Source organism: Stegodyphus dumicola, chromosome 1, assembly GCF_044657685.1.
Source record: "Stegodyphus dumicola isolate Sdum_Otavi_A_Nest chromosome 1, ASM4465768v1".
Lineage (NCBI taxonomy): Eukaryota > Metazoa > Arthropoda > Arachnida > Araneae > Eresidae > Stegodyphus > Stegodyphus dumicola.
In genome coordinates this window covers 155,583,297-155,609,852 of record NC_140768.1, presented here as the reverse complement: position 1 = coordinate 155,609,852, position 26,556 = coordinate 155,583,297, and the positions used below count along the sequence as shown (strand labels likewise).

Below are 26,556 nucleotides of genomic sequence, written 5' to 3'. Positions count from 1 at the left end.
TTTTTAAAAATATAATATTAATTACAATTTTCACAAAAATTTTGAAAATATGACCAAAAAAAGTTTAAAAAAATGATAACACAAATTTGTGAAAAACACAAATTTGAATTTTTAAATGAAAAACATTATTACTTTTAAATCTTTAAATCTATAATGACAAGTACATTAAAAATAAAACTGAAGTAATTAGATATTACAAATCATTTAATGCTATATGATTAATATATAATCATAATGCACAGCGTTTCAGCAATACATGAAACAAAATTTACAATACATTAAATAATCCTGTAATATTATGGACTTAATTAGTTTATTGTTTGCTTTTATATTTTACACTAGTTATTGTTTACTTTTTTAATATTTTACACTAGTTTTTCAGTAGAAATCATTTTAGCTTTAAAAATAGACATAGTAAACGCATCGAATATTTAATCTAGTTTTCTTTAAATATCAATAAAATCATAGTAATGAAACCTCACCCTGCTGTTTTTAGTCCGAATGAAGTCCTTCCGATTTATTGCACGTATCCACTTTCACATCTGCATCAACAGGAAAAGCGAAAATATGTATTGTAATTTCAGTTGCATCGCGGCACTGAACACATGTAAAACATATTGTTTCTGGAACAACTCACAAATTGCAAAAAAACTCAAATTTAAAGTGTCCGACTACGAAAAAAGCACGGTATATACAGTAAGACCCCGCTTAACGCTGTTTCGTTTAGCGCTGTTTCGGTTTAGCGCTCTTTTATTTCAACCCGGGGATTCTCCGAAATTGTGTGCAGCGCTAGGTTTCTAAATAACATATCCGAAACAGTGTAGTTGTGTTTCTTGCTTTGTGGACGCATTTTTATCATTTGAAACATTTGTTGACATTATTGTAAGTTTAAATTTGTATAATACTATAACGATTAATACAGTGACAAATATTATGATCTTTAGTTTTTATCATGGGTGATAATAAAAAACAAGAAAAGAAAGCAACCAGAAAAAGCATTTCACTGGAAACTCAAATGCAAGTGATTAGAAGATTAGATTCTGGTGAACGTCAATCTCAAATTAGTGCTGCATTGATTTTGGCAACTTCAACAATAAGGACAATTCTTAAGAATAAAGAAAAAATACTGTCATCGGCAACTGCAACTACGTCAAGCTCTGGAACTAGAATTACCCGTTCTAGAAATAACATTATAGAGGAAATGGGAAAACGACTGTCTATATGGATTGACGACGAAATTGAACGCAATATGCCATTAAGCCAATCTATCATAATGCCTTCTTGACAAAAAGGCAGAAAATTGGAAACCCAGAATAGATTGAATGATCTGACTGAGAATTTTATTTGTTTTTAAAAGTATATGCGTTTATATTGTTTTTATTTTTGTAAGAAATAAATGTTTGATTTTATTTTTATTAAAAAAAACATTATTAAATTTAATGCCTAACCATTTTTTATCCGTCTTTCCCTAACTCCATCATTTACATGTTAAGATAGCCTCGCTTAGCGCTGTTTCGCATTACGCTCTATTTCGATGGAACGTATCCCCCCGCGTTAAGCGGGGTCTTACTGTACCAAGATTTTAGGTCAATAATTGCAGTTCAACCACTTCTCTCGTAGCAATGGCGACTAACAATAACCTTTGACCCAACGCTGCCCTCAAACCCAAAGAAGGGTGCACTCTCTGTACTGACGTCACGCGCTCTACGTCACTGAGCTTTAAGGCCTTGCTCTCGAAGGCCACGCCGGCTGTCAACTCGATCGACTCCGCACGGACTGACTCGTTAGACGAGAGACACTCGATACTAATTATCTCGTACTCCAGACGAGGCACTCTGACTCGTCCTCTCGACGAGTACCAGCAGGTTTTATATAGCTTTTGGCTGGTGTTGGAGAACATTCTAGGCTAAACCGGTAAGAATTCGTTCCAGAAGGTTCTCCATTCGTCCATGGGATATCGCCAACTTTGTCGCCAAATGTGGCCAAATGCGCGATTTCTCACAAAATGTGGCAAGCCTGCCTTATTTTGCCAATTTATGGCAACCCTAAAACTGCTTTGCGGGGAAGCTATTTCATCACGCCTGTTCATTTCGTAACAATATGTTATTTTCGATAAACACTAAATTTCTTATTCCAAAGGAAGGCAACATCCCGAAACTATTATGGCTCTAACCCTATGCGTAATATTAGGCAACAGGCCTTTCGAAATAAATTCTTAATTCGAATTTTGCAAACTATTAATTCGTTTGTCCGATTCAAATATATAAAATTTTAACTTTTCTGCAAATATAATATTGTTTCAATAAAGGCCCATTTTCAGATTAGGCTTACATATGCTGTCCCAGAAGAAACGGAAGAAAACCCAAGATAAATTATATTTAAAGTTTAATTTGAGCAATGCATAACATAAAAATGACTATAAATATATTTCTAATATTTAAAACATAAAATCGAAATTTTTTAGATATAAATCTTTAAAAAATACGATCGTAGGCAAAAATGCCTGTTCCTTTCAAGCTTTATATTATTCAAGCTGTTTGTTTTGCAATCTAATTTATTATTTTTTAAATAAAGAAGTTAAATTACTTTAAATATGAACTATTAGTGTGTTATATTCATGATAAAAATTAAGTACAGAAGTTTTTTTCTTTACCAAATCAATAAAAAAGTAATTTGTCTTCCACTTCATGTCAAGTCCGTTACCTTGAGATTATTTTACTCAAAATTAGCTTGTAAATCTGTCTAAAAGGGGCAGTGCACATAGATAAACTAGTCGAGCTATGTTTGACTACTTTGAATATGTACTGCCTCCCTTTAGGCATATTTACAAACCAATTGTGGGGAAAATAATCTCAAGGTAACGGACTATACATGGAGTGAAAGACAAATTATTTTTATTGATTTGATAAACGTTTATCTAAAAATTTTCAACTGATTTTTTTTTAATATTTTAAATTGTTGAAATATATTTATAGTCATTTTATATATTGCATTGCTCAAATTAAACTTTAAATATTAATTTATGTTGAATTTCTTTTCTTTCCTTCTGATACAGCATATGTAAGCAAAATTTGAAAATAGGCCTAAAAGTTTATTTATCATGGCTTTTGGACGTATTTTAATTGTTTTCTTGTTGAGACGAGAATTTCCTTCTTGCTAATCGCTCAGTGTATCCATATGCCATAAATGACTTTTTTAAAAGTTAACGTTTCATGCAAATCGTTCTTTTAAATCTTAAACGTTAACATCTGTTCTTCGAAATCCTTGCCTTAGGGATCAGAAATTTTTAGGTTTTGTTTTCGTTTTTCATTTAATTAATCTGAGATTCCTTGGTGCTAGCTCGGGTTATGTTCCAGACTTTAGTGCATTTTCTACAGTTCCAAGGAAATTTTATCGTTCTATTGCGTTAAAACAGTTAAACACTTTACATCAAGGACTTTTTGGATATTTGGAATACTTTTTACCATCTTTTAAAAGATGAATTATTGAATTCATAACAGAATAGATCTTTGATTTGTAGCGTGTTGCTACGTTCACGTCATATGTGGAAATGTGAATATACACGTATTTCCCTAACAAGTCAAAATTTCCAAATGCAGATGATAATACTTATAATGCATTTTCAGTAAAAAAAAAAAAAAAAAAATGTGTAGCAAGAAAGGTTGTCTAAATCATTTCAACGAAAATTTGGAGCATTTTCGAATTACTATGTGAGTAACTGATTAACGCTTTTTGAAGAAATTATTTTATCACAAGAAATGTTTCTATGATACTTAATTTACAAAAAGAAAGGCGTAAAATAGAGGAAAAATAATATATCAGGAAAAAGTTTGAAGTCTATGTTTAAATGTTTAGCATAAGATCTATGTAAATTAATTTCAAATAGATAAGTGTCAGAAAACAAATATGAACCAAATGTGAGTACTTCCTATATTAGCCATGGTAATTTTGTAGTCACCATGTATTTTCATTCCAAAAGTGGCGTTAGTGTAAATGGGCTACTAATCTCGAAACGGGATTTTGCGCTGAATGACTGTAAATGGCGTATCACTTTTCAAATTGTTCCCGCCAAATATTATCGTCCTGTGTTATACTTGACTAAATAAGGAAGAATGCACATAAATGTATGAATGTTTCTCGCATTGGGAAAAAACAACGGTACATAGAACAATAAAATTTTGAATAACGTAGTCCTCCACCCAAACAAGGGCGCTCGAATTTGAAATTAGGAATTTGCTTTATTGTATATTTAATATTTTCCAAATTTGTAAAGAATTTTTGATTTAAAAACAGTTTCAAAGCAAGCAGTGGCAACACCGTAAGGAATAAAACATTTTTATCTCCAGCGCGCGAGGCTGTACATAGGAAATTCTAAAGATATGCTGTTTTTAAATATTTTTATCCCAATGGGGATTAGCCCAAATGCTCTCGAAACATGTATGTGCCTGTAAATGAAAAAAAAAAGTCGCCCGTTTGGGCGTAGTTTAAAATCTGAAAAAGCTTTCAGATTTAATATTATTATTATTATTATTATTATTATTATTATTATTATTATATAGAATGTTTAAGTCATTCATATCTTAAGGTTTCGATACCTTATAATGTGCTATTTTCATTGATATTTTCTTTCGTTCAACAACAAAATAAATTAATTAAAAAAATTAAAATTGCTTGTTTTTTCTAATGTTTCACATGCTAATGATGCTTTAAGAATTATTATTTAATATACCGAATTTGTTTTCCTGGGGGATTTGTTGTTAAAATTTAGCTAACTGAGAAAAATTAACATTTCTTTTATCAAAAGGCATAACAGAATTAACAAAAAACATTTATTTGTAAAAAATAAAATTATATTGATATAAAAATTATTTTTCCTGTAAACACGGTAGATCATATAAGTTTACTGTTTTTACGATTAAGAGTGTTCTGAATTATTCTACTTTTATTATTGCTAAGAATTAAATCTACATTTATCCTCGATGTTTGTTTACATGTTTGTTCCTCTCTAATTGCATGCATTTTCAGTCATTCAAATTTGAATTGTAAAGCATTCTGTTCAACTTTTTATTTTTCATAGGTGCCTTTAAACTTGCCTTTGATTAATCTAAACTAATACGATAGAAAATTTCCTATAATTTGTGGCTTTTTGTATGATATCTTTGTTATTCTTTAATATTTACTTGTTAAAGTTTACATTTTATGGATTCTTCTAAATTTCGAAAATTCAATATCTATTAAAGATTTATGATAGGCTGTCTTTGTTGTTACGTCTGAGGCCTTGTTACTTTACTAATAAGTCCCCGATTCTCTAACGAATCGTATAAGGGATCGCGAGAAATTCGCTACGGTATGGATTGCTGGGGAATGAGAATGGGAGAGTTAAAAAGTAGAGAATAAATCCCCTAGCAGTAAAGTTAACAAAATAAATCAGTTCATGAAATTAATCAAAGAGTTCTTGGAACGTAATATTTCGAGTAAAAGCATTGTCAAACATTGATCAGCTGAGTGCGTCTACGCCACACACATTTTTTTTTTCTGCGCCTTTTCAAACATGATATTACGAAGCGCCCTTTTATCCAAATCAGTCTTAGTTTATAATTACATAGTAGAGTGTTTATGAGAACTTTTAGTGCGTAGATGCTTTAATCGTTGGTAGATAGGCTAAATGTCATTATTTTTATCCATTTGCTAAACTATTTTAGGAATTTAAAACGTTACATTTTAAAAAGGCAAGAAGTAGCACAAGGAAATGAAAGAATAGTAGCTAATTCGATAAATCTCATATGTACATAAATGTTAGTACTTGTTTTCTTGTTAAAAGAAGAAAATTTGCGAAAAATCGCACGATCTGGCAACATAGTTTGCTTTGTTTTTGTTTGCGGCAAACCACTTTTATCTGCCTAAAAGGAAGGATGACTTCGTGGAGGACTTTCTAACGGAAATTGGCTCGTATACACATTACCCGCGGAAAAAATCACAAAGACGCCCATGCATCCAGGTCGTTCGCCGGGATTTGAACACCGGACTGAACTATCAGTATTCATCAGCTTTACCGCTCGACCGCTAGTGTGCACTGAAAACGTCCTGGCCTTAAAGAATATTATATTTCTATTACACTATTATACATTGCAAGTCATCTGTGAAAGCATGAAATTCTTCTATTAAGTTCCACACAGTAGTTAAAATAATTTTGTGAAAATTTTTATTTACTTCTTACTTTACTTATATTACATTTTTAGTACATTCTTATTTCATTACCTTTTTATTATATTCGATTTCACGACCATAGCTCACGATATATAACTCTTGATTATTTTTATTAAATTACTGGAGCAATTATGCCGATGAACATGGCAATATTTACCAATCATAACAAACTCGAAATCTGTATTTCTTATTTCGCTGCGTAACTATGCATTAAACTAAATTATGTGTTTATAAAATTGTATTTTCAATCTGAGGCTACCAACAGTAATTTTGCTAAGCCATCGGGTACTATAGTTTTTGGGTGGACTAATTCGTATGAACTTTTATAGCTTTTCCCATTTATTATGCAAATACAGTAACGCGGGAATTGCGTCATTAAAACAATGAACGTACGAGAAAATAGCTTCACCCACAGTTAAACGATCTATAGGGAAAATGTGTTAGGTATAAATTCAGATTAAGAAAGAATGTATAATTTTAAGAAAACCTTATAAAAGAAAAAAAAAATGTTGATTGAAAAGTGTTAATGAGAAATAAAGTACGTGATAAAATTATATTTTAAAAATGTTGAAGATTTTTACGTGGTATAATGACTAATATAACTGTTTAAAAGTTTCGCAGTAAGGAGTGCAGACTTTTTTTTTCAATGTCTTTTATAAAATGTACTTTGCTTTCTTTTACTGGGTCAATTTCCTTAGCAAAATTAGATAGTTCCCAGAACTTTTTTTTTAAAAAAATAATCTTATTTCTTGTTTTTTGCTCATATTTCTTATTCAAATTACATTGTTAACAAGTTGTGGATAAGACTGAATTGTTTGAAGATGTCGAAAAAATGAGGTTCCATTGATGTTATTTATTTTGGGAAAAATTACTCGCTAATTTATTCTACCTCACTGGCATTTCTCACTAAAGAAAGAATAAAAAAGACTGCTTCCATTTCGCCATAACTTTGCTCAATCCTTTATGTCAAATAAACTCAAAAAATTTAATTATTCAAAGTTTATCTAATTTGGAACAAGAACAGTTGTTTTCAGGTCTTTCATTTAAATTCTGCCCTAAATTTGAAGCTAGGAGAAAGACACGTGTGGGGGAAAAACAACCTCTTTTTTTTTTTTTTTTTTTTTTTTTCGACAACGTCTTCTGAGACTAATTAAGGAGATGCCTCATTTAAAGAGATTTTCAAATATAGCAAAGATCTAATAATCCCTCAAATTTGTTTTTTAACAATGCCGCACTATCAGATGTGTCACATTACCGGACTAAAATTAATTAAGCTTCGGCATAACATTGTGTTAGTGAATTTATCTAGGAACGAAAAGCTTGGATATAGTAATTCTGCATCGTATTTAGCGAGCAAAAATTATTAGTAAATGAATTATGTAGTTATATTTAATCGATTTTTACTTTGAACTCATCAATATTACTAGAAACCTTTCCAAACGAATCTCCATATATTTCAAAGATTCTTTTTTTTTCTCTCCACCCCCTACTCAAGGCCCACCAGAGGCCAAGGGGTAAAGTCGCGAACACTTACAAAGTCGCGAATACTGGTATTTTTTATTCCAGGTGAATGGGGTAGCTACAGGGGGGAATACGAGCTAGTTTTCCTTAGAAAGTCTTCCACAATCACATCCCCTCTTAGACAGATAGCCCTCGAATGCTTTTCTATAACCAAATAAACTCAAAACTTTCCTCTCCTCTCTAATTTTCTTCTTCCAGTTTATAGATTGCGAATATTCATTACATTTCTTACATTTATCAGTCTCAGTCCACTTCGGCGAAATTTTACAAACGTCGTTAATCCTTCACCAAGCTCACGCCACGTGATCACGGTTGAATCGTCATCATTTATATAGAAATTCTACCTGTAGATTCAACACGCTTTGAATTATGACATCATTACAAGAACATTTTGTAATTAATTAATTTTTATTTCTCTTAATTCATTCAGTTTTCTTCCCTGAAATCATAATGAAGGAATTGTTCCGAGTCTTTCATTTTCTTCAAATGGAGCATCAATATTTTCCAAATTTTTTCAGAGAAATTCTATTTTACGGTCCTTTAATGCAATTTTTTTTCTGATAATTTTTTTATGATGTGTTACTTGTTTCCAAGTAAAGGCACATCTTTTGTATTGAACTTGGAAAATCTTCAGTGTTTAAAAAATTTTACGCAGACGAATTCCTGTGTTTAAACTTTTGAATAATTTTTACCTGGATTGATACTGAATTACTGTATGACTGGATTAATATCAATAATCTGGATTAACATTATAAAGTTTCTGGTAAATTTTTAATGCCACGTGTTTTTTTTTTAAACTATTATTCTATTCCTAACAATTTCGTTAGGTTTTGAAAACATTCTTCTAAATAAATAAAGCAAGCAATAAAGTACGATGTTTTGAACAAAACACACTGAAAATGAAAATGGCAGAAACAAAGGGAAGTAACTGCTGTCGAATGAATTACTAGGAATCCTATTTTACACCAGTGAAAGAGATGCCTAAATTACTAAATGTGTCGAACCCTACCGAATTTTTACCGTAATGACTTTTCCTGAATTTTGTAAGTATTACAGACTGAAAGACAATATTTCACGAGCTTATCCTTTGTTAAATTAAAGCACTTATAAAATGAAATGCTATAAAATTATCAAATGCTCAAGATATAAAGATTTCTTTTTCCCTCTCTCATGAAGAGCCGAAAAAAGGCTTCTTTAGATTTTGGGGCCTCCACCCCACATATTTACAATATAAATCCTGTTTTACCCTCTTTGCTTCTCTGTTGGTCTCGGTTTAGCTACACCAAACATTCCACAGTAAAATCGGCAATGCGAAATTTTCGTTGCGTCCCCCTTTCCTTGAGCCACACCCGCGAAATGTATCGTAGAGCTGTCGTTATTTTCAGTTAGCTAAAAATTCCTGGTCGTTAAAAAAAGGTCAGAAACATAAAAGTATATTGTTGATAATCGATGATACATAATAATTTTTTTTGTTTATCCCAGCCGCTATAAATGTGCGTTATTACCTATTCCAAGAAGATTAATACCGAAATTCTACCATCGAAAATAACGGTTGGTTTCATCGAAATACCTCCATATGCGGTCAGGTCGTAAATTTACAATCCCTTTTTTCAGGGGGAGAGCTGACAAAGAGGGGACAATCTTGCTCCAGATCTTTTGAAAATGTGGGGGTTGTTTAAACATCTAACTTCTCTACATTCAGTTTTATACAGAGGAAAATACAAATTGAATTCTTCGAATGAATGCAATTTTGTACAATGAAAATGTATTACTTAACGATAAACTGTAAGATAAATAACATCTTTTTTTAAAGCCATAGGTGTAAAAAGACAGATATTTGTTACACGAATGAATTTGTAGTAAATATTGAGTTTTTCATTTCGAATGCTATGTTCCATGTATGCGAAGTAACTGAGTATGTGAGATAATAGTCATAACCGACTGGCTTTCAACCTTTTCACGGCTAAGGACTGTTTCTCAATTACATTGTGGTCGCTGCTTTTTGGTTAATTTTCTAATGACATATAAACAATAGTTGTTTTTATTTGAGACTTATGAATAAAATAACGCAAACGATAATGCAGAAAATTCTTAAGAAGGAAGTTAAATAATACTGAAAAATACATTATTGGTGCACTTTTGTGTTTTATATGTAGTAGTATTAACTACTACTATAATCCTTAAATGGAATCCTTAAATTATATATATCTACGTATAGGTATATATAAATGGAACCAAATATAGAACAAGGTATAAAATATCTTTATTATACAATGTTCATTACCATACGTATACTTACGTAATATCAATATAAATAGTTAGTTAGGTTTCGTACATATATAATTTATTTTTATATTTTGTATTTTTTGTATTAGATTCAGTATTGTATACGTATCTGAAGTTTAATTTTACTTGTTCTCTTTTTGGGTTACGACTTTAAGTGAGAAAAGAATTGTTAGGGCCATCATAGGGATTACATTATATACAATCAGTTAGTATCCGACTTTTCCTTTCTTTTAATCATTATATATATTTAAATACTACTTGATAAGTATACATAAAATATAGCAGTTTTTAAGCTACTTATTTATATATCTATTGTTTGGTCTTGTTTGTTTGATTATAGCAAAGCATTCGACGGTTATTTGCCTAAGGGTAAGGATGCCTCGTGGAGAACTTTCGAAGCAAAACTGACTCTTATGCACGTTACACGTGGGGAAAACCTCGAAAATGCCAATACAGCCATCCCCGTCGATCAGGATTCGAACCCCGGATCGACCTGCCAGAGTTCAACGATTTTACAGCTCAGCCGCTAGTGAGCCACACACACACACACACACACACACACACATCCACACATATACATTAAATAGTATTTACATGTCGTTTATAAAGTATAATTGAGTGCAATTTAATCATAAAGAGTTAGAAAATATTCTACGGAATTACTTCACTTCGTAGACTTTTTGTTAAGCTTCACCATATTTCTTAAAGAGAATCTCAATGCTAGTTCCATTTCCAAGCTGTTTATGTACCTTATTTTTCATGCTTTGAATTATATTTAGAAAATTATTTCACTTGGTTATAGCTGAAAATGCAGTTTTTTTATTGAAGAATTTAAGGGTAAGAAGAGAGTTATGCCCTTTTCTAATTATTCTTGAAGCATTTAAATTTTTTTTTAAAAAGCGCACATTAATACGGATCACTGAACTAAAGTGCTCGATACAAGACAGATTAATTAGCTACTAAATTTTTGATTTTCATTGAGTAAAAATGAATTCATCTGCATTCTATAAGAAAGTAAATATTCAAAAAATGTTTTTTTTCCTATCCTCGAAGTCATAATATTTTTCTTAAATATTCAGCTAATTCATATTCAAATATTCCAATCCATTACAATTAATAATAAATCGATACAGTAAATAAATAATTAAAATCAATTAAATGGAATTTTAATTGATTTTAATTGCCATTTTCCATAAACCCCTCTTTAGAGTTTAATAGCAGTCGATCAGCTTTTGTTGGGGTTCATTTTTTTTATGGTATGCTTACGTTATATATGTATGTATTATGCATTGCTCATACTCGTCAATTGCAGCTTTTAATATCTTTTGGAAAAAAATCAATATGAGAATCCAGAAAATGATTCTTAGTGACGCTAAAACTATTATTACTAGGCACTGTCATGCCACAGTGTTTAAAAAAAAATCCCATTGTTTAAAGGTAGATTCTATGCTCATATCCTAGTCTAAAATTAAAAGCTGCGAGTCAAAATTAAGGGGGTTGCTCTTAGAAAGCCTCAATTAAAAGTAGTTATATGAAATGTTAATCAATACTTATAATCTTACGGATTAAACACTTATTCCCTATTTGATCACGTGTATGGCAAACAGATATTCGTCATTCATAAAGAAAAGAAAGGTGAATCAAAATTAGTTTTCAAGACCTATCGCATACATTAGCAATACTTATTCTCGTAATAACAGATACGTATATGTTATTCTCTTCGTAATTTTCAGTACATATATTTATATTTATAATTAAGAAATGAAAGCAGCGTCAAACAGCTGTGAAAATTATATTTTAAAATTGTTATTTAGAAATGCGCTTATAATGGTTTTTATATTTACGAAAGATACTTCCCGTTTATTCAGGCTCACTGTATTTAAGTCGATAGGACCAATTGAATGGAAAGATCGATTTTTTAATTCATTTCCAAGTTTCAAATCGGATGAATGGACTCGCGAATAAAATGGCACATTAAAATACGGTCACTGAACTACAGTGAGCTATGAAAATTTTAACAAAGGTTTCGTACTTTATCTTATGAAAACAAAATATCAGAATTTAATTAAATGTTTCACTTATTAGAAAAATAGAAAATATAAATATTTGTGAATAAAAAGAAATTATCTTTAAAAAAATAAAATTTAAATGAAAAAAATAAAAGAATTACAAAATATTGCAGAAATTACATAAAATAGCGAATAAACTTATTCGGCACAAGCTCGCTAAATGTAAAACAAATTGTACAGTCAGAAAGCTCGCCTTGTCACACAAATGTACTGTTCATCGGGTTTAAAGGTTATTCAGACTAATGTGCGAAGTTCAGTGAGTAACTTGTATTTTCCTTTGAATGTATAAACTAGCCAAAAAACACTTTTAAAAAAAAAAATATATAAATCTCTTATGATCCCTGACACAGCCGTTTACTTTTTCCCCTTCCGTAATTAACGTCAGTCTCCTGCTCTTGACCGCATTTGCCACGCCACCGGTTTCATCGACGCTCGCATATAGTGCCCTAAATGAACCCGAAGTCTTCTATTGGACTTCCTTGTGCAGCTGAAGTCTGCTGTAGGGGGAAAACTAAATATTGCTTTTCCTTACGATATGATCTGTAATTTATTCCCGTGTCGCTTATAAGGTTACACTTGACCTTGTAATCTTACTTCAGTCCTATAATTTAGATTCCTCACACTATAAAGCAATAATCGTAATTCTTCGTATATTGTTTTTTAGTTCTTAATCTGACTGATTTAAATGAAAATACATTTAATTGTCATGCCTAGTCTCTTACATATTATACTCTGTGTCCAAAATTAAATCGAATTATCTTTAAAAATGGTGATAAGGAAATTTTCTAGGAAACATACGGGTTACATTATTTTAAGTATTTTTAGTTTTAGTCGAGCTGTAATTGTTTTTAATATTCTGGTAGTTTGCTGTTTATTCTTAAAAAACATTATTTCATATTCATAAAATAGAAAAATCTGATGTGTACACCACATGATTTCCTTGTACGGAATATTAAATTATACGCATTTTTTCTTGCATTTCATTTAAACTTTTTGGATTGAATTAAATCTACTTCGCCGACAACGCATAAACCACAATAGAATAAATGTATTCTTTAAAATTCACTCTATTAGTTTACCATAGCGACACTCTGGCGCTCAGTTCACTTAACAGTATTATATTTCGTTCATATTATAACTCAGAATGCAAAAAATTTATATCATTTAAAGAATTATCTAATCGTTGTCACATGTTTTATTCAAATACTATAATAAATCTAGAACGATGTATAAAAGAAATTAAGCAAACAAAACAAAAAAGAAACAGTTTTTCACAGACGATTGAGTATTTCTCATTCAATTAATTCAGTTCTCACTTCGCGACAAGGCAAAAATACATAAAAACTCAAAATATCTGTATTAAAAATTACGAAGTAAACACTTATTTCCTCGAAAAAATTCCAGAAAGGATTAAGCATGATTTAATTCGCAATAATAAATGAAGGCGTTATCTTTGTTGTTGCGAAATTAAGTTTCTCTAGATTGGCAACAAATCCACTATCCTGCTGTTTCAAATGTAAACAAGCAATGGCTGCCATCAAAAAAATTATTAGGTTTAGCGGCACTTTAACAACTTTAAAATTGTTGATAATTCTAAAAGTATTGCATACAGATTTACTAAAGGTATAAAACCTTAACCGGAAGATAAGAACAACACAATTCAATCATTTTTAAAGCAAAAAATGTACAATTTACAATCATATAAGAGTAAAGAAACTGAGATCACTGAGCCGGGTAACAGAGTGGATATATATATAAATTCGACGTTCGATTCGACGTTCAAATAAATTAAATTTCCCTTGAAAAGCCAGTTTGGAAGTCGAATTGGGTTAATTTACCATTTTCCGCTTACTTTTTTTTTTTATCTGATTCTGTTTTTTTAATGATTTACATGTTTAATGGTTTGATTTTCATATGTATTAATTTTTTTAAAACGTGTTGAACTTTTTGGAGCAGCAGCTCTTGGTAACTTTTAGGCGAGCTTACTACATTTTTTTATATTTTACTTATTTTGCAGCATATTGCGCAAGATGTTTTCTAGACCAAAATTAGTTTTTCAAAATTGTAATTACTACCTTGCTTGATATATATAAACATATTTATATACGTTTGGTGCGGCCCATTGCAACCAAAATACAGGGTGCACATCTACATGTTATAGCAGTCCTGTATACAAAATTTCAACGTTCTGAGGCTACTCGTTATTGAATTATGCGAGATACGTACGTACGAACGTAGACGCCACGAAAAATTCTCTCGTTAAATGGCATTCGATTGCGGTCAAAATGGATATTTTCGTTGAAATATGCTGTCTGATACTTTTCGTGATTACAATACTTCCTTTTTACTTCTTACAAGGAAGTAAAAATGAAGAAAATTTAAAGAGCTTTTAAAATTGAAATTAATTTTGAGCTTAGTTTTAATTTATGCTTGATAGTGGTGACTCCATTTAATAAGTTTGCAAAAGCAAATATTGAATTTTATTCGAGAACAAAAGCGAAATATTTGTGTCTTTATATATACGTATATATATATATATAACTCCAGTCCCCGTTAAAACATTATTAACATTTTGCTTTCAAATTACTTCAAAACTTCTTTCAAAATATAACTTACCAGTATGGATTCACTCTTTTAAAATAATTCTACTTTAATTAAACTTAGGAGATAATATAATCAATTAATCAATACTGTTTAGGAAATAAATTATTATTAACTAACTTTGCAGCAATTGCACAAGTAGTAATAACTTGTTTTCGCACTAAATGGATTTATGATCATACAACATTATATATATATATTTTAATTTCTGAAAATTTTGTATATTAAACTTGCCGTCCAGCTGCTAAATTGTAATCTGAAGCTCCCAGATCGGAAGTTTATTTGTTATATACGTTAAAAGAGGTGCACTGTTTTCAGTCGCTATGTAATATCATGTCTTGCAAAACATTTTTCATGCACATGGATCATGCCTCGGAAACTGGCGAATGAGAACAACAGAAAGAATCTGGAAGCAACTTTTGACAAGTATTGTCACGTCATTGAAAGTAACATTTTTAATTTATACTCCACATGCCCTTGCACATAGACGATTCTGTATTTAGCAAAAGCAAAATATACTCATGTCCATAAATTAAGGATAATTCGGAGTCACGCGGAACTCGAACTCTAAAATAAATATATCACCTGTAAAATCACTACACACATCTTCAAGAATCATATGCAAATTTCAGGAAGTAACCAGATGACGCCACTGATACGTCACAATGACGAGAGTGTAAGAGAGTGATATATAAGGAATACAGGTAAAGAAGTAAAATTGTTCGCAGGCGCTTTATAAGCATTTCAGTACAATAACCGAATAGTTATGACACAAAGGACGCATTTGGATGGTTTTTTACGTGGTAGAATTATCGGCCGTCTGGAATGGGGGCGTACCCAGCTGGAAGTATCAGACGAACTTGGAATTGCCCAGAGTGTCATCTTCAAGCTTTGGCAACTATTCTAAGATGATGGTAATGTGAGTAGACGTTACAGCACAGGTCGCCCCAGAGTTACAACGCCGAATGAGGACTGGTATTTGGCAGTTACTGCCAAAAGCCAGGCGCAGCACAGTCTCAGACCTGTCTCGTCAGCTCTCTTCAGCCACTGGTACGACAATTTCAAGGCAGACCGTGTACAGACGCTTAGGGCAGATTAGTCTATATACTCGTAGACCTGTCAAATGAGTTCCACTTACTGCAACTCACTGTCGCCTGGAGTAGAGAGAATGCATTGTGGACACCGCAACAGTGGGCTTGCATGATGTTTTCCGACGAGTCCAGGTTTAGCTTACAGTCTGATTCTCGCCGGACTTTTATATGGAGAGCTCCAGGTACCCGTTACCACCAAGAAAACATCATTGAACGACACCGTTACTGTGGTCCAGGAGTGCTCATTTGGGGTGGAATTATTCTGGGTTCCAGAACCGACCTGCATGTTCAAATTGGAAGCATGACAAGCCAAATCTATCGGGACGTCATTCTGGAACAACATGTGCTTATTTTTCGGGGCGCCATGGGCGCACAATTTGTGTTTATGGATGACAACGCCCGTCCTCACCGTGCAAACATCGTAAGCGAATGCCTTCAATCGGAGGATATCACCCGTATGGACTGACCAGCATTCTCACCGGACTTGAATCCAGTAGAGCACGTGTGGGACATGTTTGGCCGACGATTTGCAGCCCGTCAACCTCCTCCTACATGTCTACCAGAACTTCGGAGAGCATTGCTTTTTGAGTGGTGTAATATCCCCCAAGATCAGATCGATAATTTGATACTCAGCATGCCTAGGCGTCGTACGGACTGTATGGCATCGTCTGGGAGACATACAATGTATTAACAATCATACCAACCATGTAATATTGGTTTTTTGGAAATAGGTTTTTTTTTTTTTTTTTTTTTTGTAATTTGTTCCAGGTTGAAAAAATCGCTAATTGTTTTAATAATATCAAACATATAGCATCGTTTTTTGCTCTTTACCTTTTGTTGAATAAATAAGCTTTACAAATAAGTCAAATTTGTTTCGCTTCTAACTCTTCCTTTGTCTGATTTTGCATTATCCTTAATTTATGGACATGAGTGTATTTAACTTGGCGTTTAAAGTTAGGCAGTTTTTATTAGTTAATAAATTTAGCTATTTAAGAGCGATAAATGCCTTTCTTAAAGATATAAATTTTTATTTCACCTTTTAATAATGTTGATATAAATTATCTATACATATTATAATACTTTTACTAAATTGTAATACTTTTTAATAATGTTGCTATAAATTGATTTAAATTTATATGTCTAATCTTTCATTTCTGCGCTCTCGTTGAGCTCTCAGTCTACCAGTTTGCTGTTCCACTCATTCCTGCTAAACTATTTCTTCCCATCTTTTTAACTTTATTCTTAAGCATAATTTTATTCGCTTTTACGCCATACGCAGTTCAACAGCAAAATTACAAAAATTTTAAAAGCAGCATGTGTTTAGAATTTTTGATGAAGTCAAAAGTGTTGCCATACAATTTTCTATTTTTTTTTTCAGTCTTTTTTCAGCTTATCATAGCAATTGCAGGTGTCTTATTAACATGGCTCGCAAAACTTTTTTTTTGTTTATTTATTATTAACGCTTTATGTGTTAAATTTCTTAAATAAATATCATGTTCTTCGCTCTTACGCCACTTTAAATTCAGTTGAATAGTAAAATCACGAACTATTTCCAAACAACGTACCTTTAGAATTTCCGATAGACAGTCTAGCGTGCTGGAGATAAAAACGGTTTTATTCAGTACAGTGTTGCTATTGCTCGTTTTCGAATCGTTGAGTTTAATAATCAAAAATTAATTAGAGTTGTACAAAATATAAAATATAAGATTCGAACTTCAAAATTCGGGCTTCCAGGTGCACATGTTCGGGTAGAGGACTATGTTATTCAAAATTTGATGGCTCTAGGTTCCGTCATTTTTTCAAAATGCGAGAAACATACATACATTCATGCAGATTCTTCATTATTTAATTTTTAAAAATAATACAGGGCGATAATATTTTTTGGCAAAAATTTGAAAAGTTATTTAGACATCTAAAGTGATAAGCAGCCAAATCCCGTTTAGTGACTAATAGCCCATTCGGACTCTTTTGGGCTCATAAAATATTTGCATGTTTGAGGACAATTTTAGTAATATTTTTTATTTTAATCATTAAAACACAATATTTGACTAGATCTATAGTTCTTTGTTTATTTGTGTTAGTAAGTCGTTCTATTGAAAAATAATTAGGCTTACCTTATATGGACATTTGAAGATTTAAAAACTTTTAAAAGGCCAAAATGTTATTATATGTCAACTTATGATATCTTTTAGATACTTTAAAGCTGGCCACCAACGGCCGAGTAATAGAGTCGCTGAACATCGGTAGTTTGTTTCGGGATTCGAATCCCAGAAAACGGGTTAGCTGCATGGGCGTTTTTGTAGTTTTCCCCACGTGTAACATGTATACGAGCCAGTTTCTGCTGGAAATTCCTCCAAGAAGGCATCCCTGCTCTTAGACAGATAGCCCTCGAGGGCTTTGCTATGATCAAATAAAACAAATTAATACTTGTATTGCACAGTATAGCTAGTACCGCACATGAAAATCTTTGGAAATTACTCTTTTGCACTTTGTCACATGGCAATAAACAGCCAGTCGCTGCGGATTCCTGAGGCCAACATATAAAAGAAATCGTATATTCTGTAATAACCACAAAAATGTAGTTTTGATTCAAACATCCAATTAGTCAAATGAAAAAAAAAAAAAATCTGCGACATTTTGCGGAATGGGGGAAAAAAAAAAAGTCATGCATTTTTCATCAACGGTAAATCCTGTTGAAAATGTTTCGGAACCAGTTGGTAGCCTGAAAAGGAAGTATATATGCGATAGGCACTGTAAGAGTGATCTAATATATACTGAATCTAATGTTCAGAGGTCATGTACTCAAAACTTTTACCAAGATTACTGAAAATATAATCTACCTCTTTAAACAAACGTCTTCCAGTTCCACTCTTAGAGATTATAACATTAATGAAAACCTGCCTTATTATAGTTAGGTCTTTTGGCTATCGGATGTTACACTTGAATGCATCAGTTTCTTTAAATGCTCAACTTATATTTAAGTGTACTTTCTATTTCAGAATCAAATGGTTAATGAAAGAAACCCCACGAACCATTACATGTATTCGCCCTAAATTAATTAACAATTAATAGAGGAATTTTCTTTTGTCGTTTTCATTTTCGTTGGATTTATCTTTCATGCAAATAGCTCGATGAATTTACATAGTGTATATACTTTATAAGAATTGTGTTTGAAATTTATTACATGCTATTTAAAATCAAGTCTTCAATTTTTCTTTTTACTGGGATAATTTTTAAAAATAGACATTTAGGGACATGTTTTTAAAGTGCCGAAGTTTTAGAAACATCATATCTTTATCATTTGACCATAAGTCAAATTAATTTTCCCGATTGCTCTCATTTGGGCCGGCACGATTAATAAAGGATGATTGTCTGTAACCGTGAGAACATACGAACAGGATAAAAATATAATATTTTAAGATAAAATATGAGCTGAATGGAAATAATATCTGCAAAATTCATATTTAAGTATTTCTAAAGGAAGAAGTATTTCTAAAAGGGGTGTGGCTTTGTAATACATGACATGTCAAATGCTATATATAATTGCCTTAACATTTATTTGCCTCTCAGTTTTGCACCGATAAACGTCAAAACCTTAGTAATAAAATTATATGATGGAATTATTATTTTATAAACTAAATTAAGCTGTAATGTTAATTAAGTTAAATGTTAATTAAAAGAGTTTCTGTCGGTTCATATATTATAGGTATAAATTTGTAATGACAATAAGAAACAAGATTTAAATATTTAAAAAAATGGGGAGAAAGAGAAAGAAAGTCTAATTTTTGTATTTTATTTATACGAATTTAAACTTGTATTTTAAACATTAAGAAATATCACAAAGCTGACCTCCGTATAATTTCTTATTTTCTTCTTTTATTAGGTCCGAATAATGTGGCCAATAAACCCACTTCTTTCACCTTCAGGAATAATGTTGCATCACGCATGCGAAATCACATCCCACCTGCTACTCCAGCGTTAGGAGGAAACTACCGAATGTCGGCAAATTTGAGAACACCTGTGTTGACCAATATGTGGGAGCAGAACACACATCCGTATGAAGCTGGCCAGTCAGGTTACATTGGAATGGAACCAGCAGCACAGAAAACGCCTTTACTGCCTAATCAGAGAGGGTCGAAGTCAAATATCTATGAAACAACGCCTTCGTACAATAATAGCTACTCTACTTCAATGGAAGTTGTAGATCATGATAATTGGGGTAATGATGAATTTCATTTTTCAGAGTTTTTGAATAACAAGCAACAGCATACCAAAAAATAATAAACGAATTGGAAATCCAACTTAATATGCCACTAATTACAACATAGGAAACAATTTCTAACATAGAACATTTATTAATTTTCAGATACATATTTATGTGCTTTTAACTAATTGCTTTTAATTCCATACCATTACATTTCAAAGCTCAATTAGCTGCTTTTTAACACCATATATACTTTATTCGAAATGGAATCAAAGTCAATTGGACTTAATGAATCGCTTTTCAGTTACTGGGATTTCAGCGCCCAGGGACATCTGAAGATTTCGCGCCCCCTACTGCTTGCCAAGGATGGAAAACATTTAATTCTAAATTGTCGTAACATCAGTTTGGCGCCCCTTGGATTCTGTGCCCGGGGACAGATGCTCCCCCTTGCCTCCCTCTAGCTACGCCCCTGCATGATACTCGATTTCAAGCTCCAAAAATCTAAATGCCATCTTTTTTTTTTATTTTAAATTCCTATATTTACATCAAATTTGACAAAAACAAGCACCATTATTCCCTATCTTTAATTCCTACTGCACATTTGACATTCAGATTTGGCTTGATTCAGACATTTTATAGCAGCAATTTGAAAAATAGCACCTCGCATTTAAGTGACACAACCCAAAATGTCGTTTTGAGACTAACAGTCCTTCTGGGTTAACTCCCCTTTGGGCTAAAAAGTGATATAATTTAAATTAAAGTTATTATAATATACTACACTTCGCAGTTTTTTTAAGCGAAAATCTTATAAATTCAAAATTAAGTATCTAAATATGAGATTACACAAACTTATTTATATCTATAACCGAAATTATTTCTAATCTTCATTTCGGAACTGAAAGAGCAGCCTTTAACGCTGCTTTCGCAACCTGCCATTGCTGAATTTTGGGTCCACGCAATAAGATATTTAATTTTGCAACCTTCTTTAATATCAGTGTAGTTAAAAGACAAACTTCCTATTTTATAGTCATTCATACGCTTTCTGATAATATATTTACTACAGTTTCATTTTATTGAAACTCATATTTGTACTCACTTGTAAAATTATTATTACAAATTATGAATTACGAACTACAACTATGAAATTATTTTTTACAAATGTATATAAGAAGTTTATTAAAGATTACTCAATTTCTCAATTGGTTTTTTAGTAAAATTCCAAAATATCTTGAGGTATGAGAAGTTAATTTTCTTTCAAGGAATTCTGTAGAAGAAAAGTCCTTCAATAACATATCCCTCCTTTGTCAGATACTAGCTCTTACGTATTTTGCAATTCTTTTGAATTTAATAAGTGTGAAGAAGTAGAACATTTAAATATTAAAAAAAGTTTAAATCAGCTTGCATTAAAAACACTTTAAAAAAGGAAAGTTTTCATTATCAGTAGAATTTCACATAATTAAAATCAAAGTAGTAAAATTGAACTATTGCATATTTGATAAGTTTGAGCAATTTGCTTTTCATTTATCTCTTTGGTAATATAAATATTATAACGTTGGAAAAATTTCGTTCAATTTCAATAATTAATTGGTTTTGAATTATTAAAAATTTAAATGATCTGAATGAATGGTTAGCTGATGTAATTAAGCCAAAGCGCAAACGTCGTATCTACCAGATAAGAAATACCTTAATGATAGTCGTTTTAGGGAGAAATGAATGGTATGCACGAGATTTAAATAGAGCCTAAGTACGAAATTTAAATCTGGAATTCTGAGGAGATGGTTAAAAACTTTTGTGTAACTACATTCCTTCGAGTTTAAGGTACTTTCATCAGTTTTTGATGAGCATTATATTTTGTTATAAATGTCGTACAATAAATACATTGGGTAATATTGCATAAATATACTGTTATGTATATATATAGAGAGAGAGAGAGAAATATTATTATATAATAATTATTTTGCGTACTTTTAAATTCATGTAAAAGTTTTTTTAGTAGATAAACTGATTTATTTGCAAATACATCATTCAGCTATTTTATAATTATATTTTTAACAGAGACTGTGACAAATCTCGCTTGTCTGATATCAGAAACCCAACAAATTCATCGTGGCAAGGAGGCAAGATTGCGCCTGTCGTTGGCAACAGCTTTGAGCACCATGCAGGTGATAGTCTCAGTTTTGCTCAGTTTCGTCCGCACCCAATTTTGAAGGAGAGCACGCCGGAGGACGGAGTCGAGGGTTTCCCACCCTTTTTTCCTTATCACCAACTTTTCTAGAGGACTCACCACTCGCCGTATATTTTGAATGCCCCCTATGCCGCAGCGGTGCTATACATTTACAAATATCCGTGCCTTCTTCGAGATTCGGACGCTGTCTTTTCCGTGCGGCAGTCACAGTCACTAACCACTTTCCTGATTGGGCGTCTTTTTGACTTCTGATGCTGATAAAAACAGTCTCGAGAAGCTTGTTTTCTGCTTTTGAATTATAACATGAAAAGTTAAATATATAAGCAAGATGTAATATAGTAAAAGTCCGCTAATCTGGTATACAATTAATTGCCACATCCAGTGCGGCACATTTTTTACTGACTATTCTTTTATGGCGTTACTTGCATTTCTATCGGCTATATTCTGAAATATTCGGCCTAGTTTATTTTGCATCTTTTTGTCCATTTCAGTTAACTTTTTTTTTTTTTTTTCCCCTCCAAAATTTCGCATTCATAAATCGTTTGTTGTTGTTTATCTATTCAGGATATTTTCAGAATTTGATAAAATTGTCCATTAGGGAATGAAACGGAAACCTGTGACCTTAACAAGTGCAAAACAGGAACTGCAATATTAATCCAACTTATGGATCAAGAATTTATTTAAAACTTTCAAAAATGTGCAAAGTTTTTTAATAATGATTGCGGCATGAAGAACTTCCTAGTTCAGTTCGATAGAAAAGGATCAAATTTTCATGACTGCTGTTTCTTGGAAATAACAAGTAAACAACACAAAGCTAATGCTTGGTGAGAAATGGACAAATGCCATAAAGGAGAGGTATTAAATATAGGCTTGCGATAGACTATCTTTTAGAAATCGTTGTTCTAAAATCTAGTTTAGTAGGGATATGCCTCGGACGGCGTCATGTACTGTCTGTCTGTCACAAAAGCAGCACTCTACAGATAGTCTTCAGCAGTCTGTTTCCACAGAAATGAGCTCTAACCAATTTTTCATAGAGGTGTTTTGCTTTCCAGTTTGCCATCTTGGAGCACTTAATGATGAACAGACTTTCTCTAAATTTTCTCTTTTCCGAGGCCAACATTCGAATAAAGGCCACCGACTAGTACTAGACTTAATAACGGAAGCTATTCTCCTGGTAAGCAAATAGTAACATCTGGTTCGTTTTCAAAGAACATGCACATAAACAAGTGTTGACACCGTTGATTCTGGTTATCATCAATGTCGCATGTTTGTGAACTTAATTATTATTTTGGTGTAAAATTTGGTATTTAACTTATAAGGTATTTCTCCCGCCTTCTTATCATGCCTTCGTGGTGTAGTGGTCAGCATACTCGGCGCGTTTTATAGAGGTCAGTGGCTCGAGTTACGACGAGGGCACTACTCCTTTTTCCTTCTCTAGCTTCAAAATAACCTAATGACGCTACAGTGGCGCCCAAACTAAAAAGGGTGGTGGATGATGATTCTCCACCACCAGGATTTGGCGACTGGGACCCCTAATTCTCAGTCGCCCTTTAACTCTTTCGCATCGAAAGAGAACCAAATCTCTTTCCTTCAAACATCGAAAATGCCCGTGTGTACGAATTTCTGTTTAAATGCTTTTCCTTCTCCCGTGACAAATTGAATACTAGAGCGCTAACAATAATCTAGTATACCGTCGTGGTGTAGTGATCAGCACAATCGGTCCGAATTCGTCCTTGGTTCGAGTCCCGACGAGGGCATTGCTCATTTTTCGCGTCTCTAGCTTCAAAATAATCTAATGACTCTACCTTCGTGGTGTAATGGTCAGAACACTCGGACCGTATTCGAGAGGTCTTTGGTTCGAGTCCCGACGAGGGCATTGCTAATTTTTCTCATCTCTAGCTTTAAAATAATCTAATGACTCTACAGACCTAATAATTGTGTTAAACAGACTGCTTTTAAGGTTACATATTTTATGTTTCCTCGTGGACAAGTGTCTAAAACTGGAAGGATAATTGAAAAAAATATACAATGAAAGAAAAAATGATGAAATAAGCGTTTCGATTTCTGCTGCTTTAACTTCCGGCGTCGACAAAATACATTTGGAGGCTTCTGCCTCTACACAGTATATTCATTTTGTTCTTACTTATCCACTGAAATAAGCAATGGCAAAATATCGCATAGTGCTACTCATTGGTGCCTTAGATTCCTTAAAAGGTTTATTCCTGGTGGATATATTGTTGCAGTTAATAAACTTTGCTTACAGCGTGAAAGGAATACTGCCTTCTACCATATGTTCTCGAAATGGAAGTGCGTTCCTGTGTACTCTCGCACTGGTAACCGGAAGTTTCCAAGTACGAACTCCGGCGAAGGCATATAGGTGGTTTCTCCTGTTTCCTGGTACGAAATCTTAAAAGCGTACAGAGTCATCCGAATTAAAATATATTAAATGATAATACGCTGCGAATTATGTGCTGTCGACTAGGCTTGCATGCCTCTGTCCTATCGCTTTTTAAGTGAGAGAGAAGGTAAGGAATTATTACATTTCCCCGTGTGTGCTCGCATAGTGTAAATGGTTAGATGGTATTGGCAAGTGAAATATGCATGCTTCGAATTCGAATCCAAATAGGGGGCCCGATTGATTTCTTATGTTTCCTGACTCTAAATCTCTTAATAAATCTTAATAAGTTTTTGTTAAGTTATTAGTAATAGTAGTTGTTGAGTTTTTCTTAATTAATACCTCTACCTTTTTAGTATATATAGGTTTTATTTTACTACATTTTCTTTAAAGGAATGGAAGACGTTTTTGGGAATGAAAATTTTATGAATCCAAATGAGGAATATTGGCCAAACGATACGTAAGTTATTACTCTAATTTTGGAATTTGATTTTTTATTTATATCATATTTTGTGTGAATTTAATGATTTTTTGATTAAGAAAGTCTGCGATTTAAAAGCAACGTGTTGCCACTCGGGAAGTAAGAAAACTTGTTTCAGATTTAATGAGAAAACCAAGCGTTTAAAAGAAATGTTTTGCCATTGACCGAAATAAAATATTTTCCACTTCCAGGAGCATGGCTGTTTGTTACTATTCGGAAAAGCGTAAGATACTTAATTTTTCTTTCAGAATTAATGTCTATTGTTCATTAACAGACTGAGTAAGGGTGAAGTAAGCGGGTATGATTGTGGTTCAGATATAGACGAATTTCGAGTATTCCGGATTTGAGAAATTGCATACATACACGTAATCTTCGTAATCTAACTTTTGGGTTGAATATTTAAGCTAAAAAGAAGGAAAATAAAAATACCTGGCATTGACAAAACTGCTTAAATTTGATTTAATCTGCTTCTATGCACTACTGAAAAGGCATTTAATTATATGGATGATATTATGATAGAATGTAAAACACCGTTGAACACTGACAGGTTAGTTGCTGTGAAATATTATTTATTCTCATTAATCAAACAAAAACAAAAAATGTGAAATTTGGGGATCCGAAAATCCATCTCAGGGTCCAAATGATATAGATTTTAGGGATACTGCACTGAATACTGGCCAAATCTTTTTACATTCCATGAATTGTTCACTTTTAACTATCAATTTCTGATCTCTAGCTCTTGTTAATATGTATACTGATGATTATAATCTAATGTTTAAAGAATTAAGTGAAAAACCATTGTCTACATGAAAATGGTTTGCTGATCATAATTCATCATGATCATGCATGATGACACTTTCATTTGTTAGCAAAGGTTAGGTTAGGTTATTTAATTACGGCAAAGCCTCGAAGGCTATCTGCCTAAGGGAAGGGATGCCTTCGTGGAGGACTTTCTAAGGGAAACTGGCTCGTATACACGTTACACATGGGGAAAACTACGAAAACACCCATGCGGCCAGCCCGTTCGCGGGATTCGAAACTCGGACCGAACTATCAGTGTTCAGCGACTTTATCGCACGGTCGCTGGTGGGCTTGTTAGCAAAGGAAAGTGTAAATGCAGCAATACTAAATCTTAATCCTCTTCCCTAAAAATGGCAAACTAGCATAGTAATCATTTTTAAAAAGTGTTGAGAAACCAGAAAGAAGGTGAACAACTTTGTGAAAGGTTGTAGTGGAACATAAATTAACATTTAATAGATTAAAAAACATATTACTTTTTGAATCAGTAACAAAATTGTTGGATAAATTGTGTGTATGGATATGTGCATGTGTGTCACATTAATCTTCTGAATTATTTGAAATTATGTCAGGATTTTCTCCAAAGTAGGAATTTTGAAACGGAGCCACAGTCACCCCTTAGTAACTGAGTAGAGTCGAATTTGTATTATTACTGTGTGTTTCCGTACTGCATTTTATTACTAAAATAATTAACTTAAAAATAGGGAATGCTTGTTTT

At 32.4% G+C, this 26,556-nt stretch overlaps 1 protein-coding gene across 3 annotated transcripts in view; it reads left to right on the top strand.

Moving 5' to 3' along the window:
* LOC118186767 (spermatogenesis-associated protein 22-like) overlaps window positions 1-26,556 on the top strand; it is a 163,653-nt gene that overhangs the window by 51,038 nt on the left and 86,059 nt on the right. For all 3 annotated transcript variants that reach the window (XM_085822351.1, XM_085822346.1, XM_085822348.1), the window contains exons 2-3: window positions 19,659-19,994; window positions 24,953-25,019. In XM_085822351.1, the coding sequence (XP_085678477.1) occupies window positions 19,659-19,994; window positions 24,953-25,019 (403 nt within the window). The remainder of the gene's footprint in view (window positions 1-19,658; window positions 19,995-24,952; window positions 25,020-26,556) is intronic.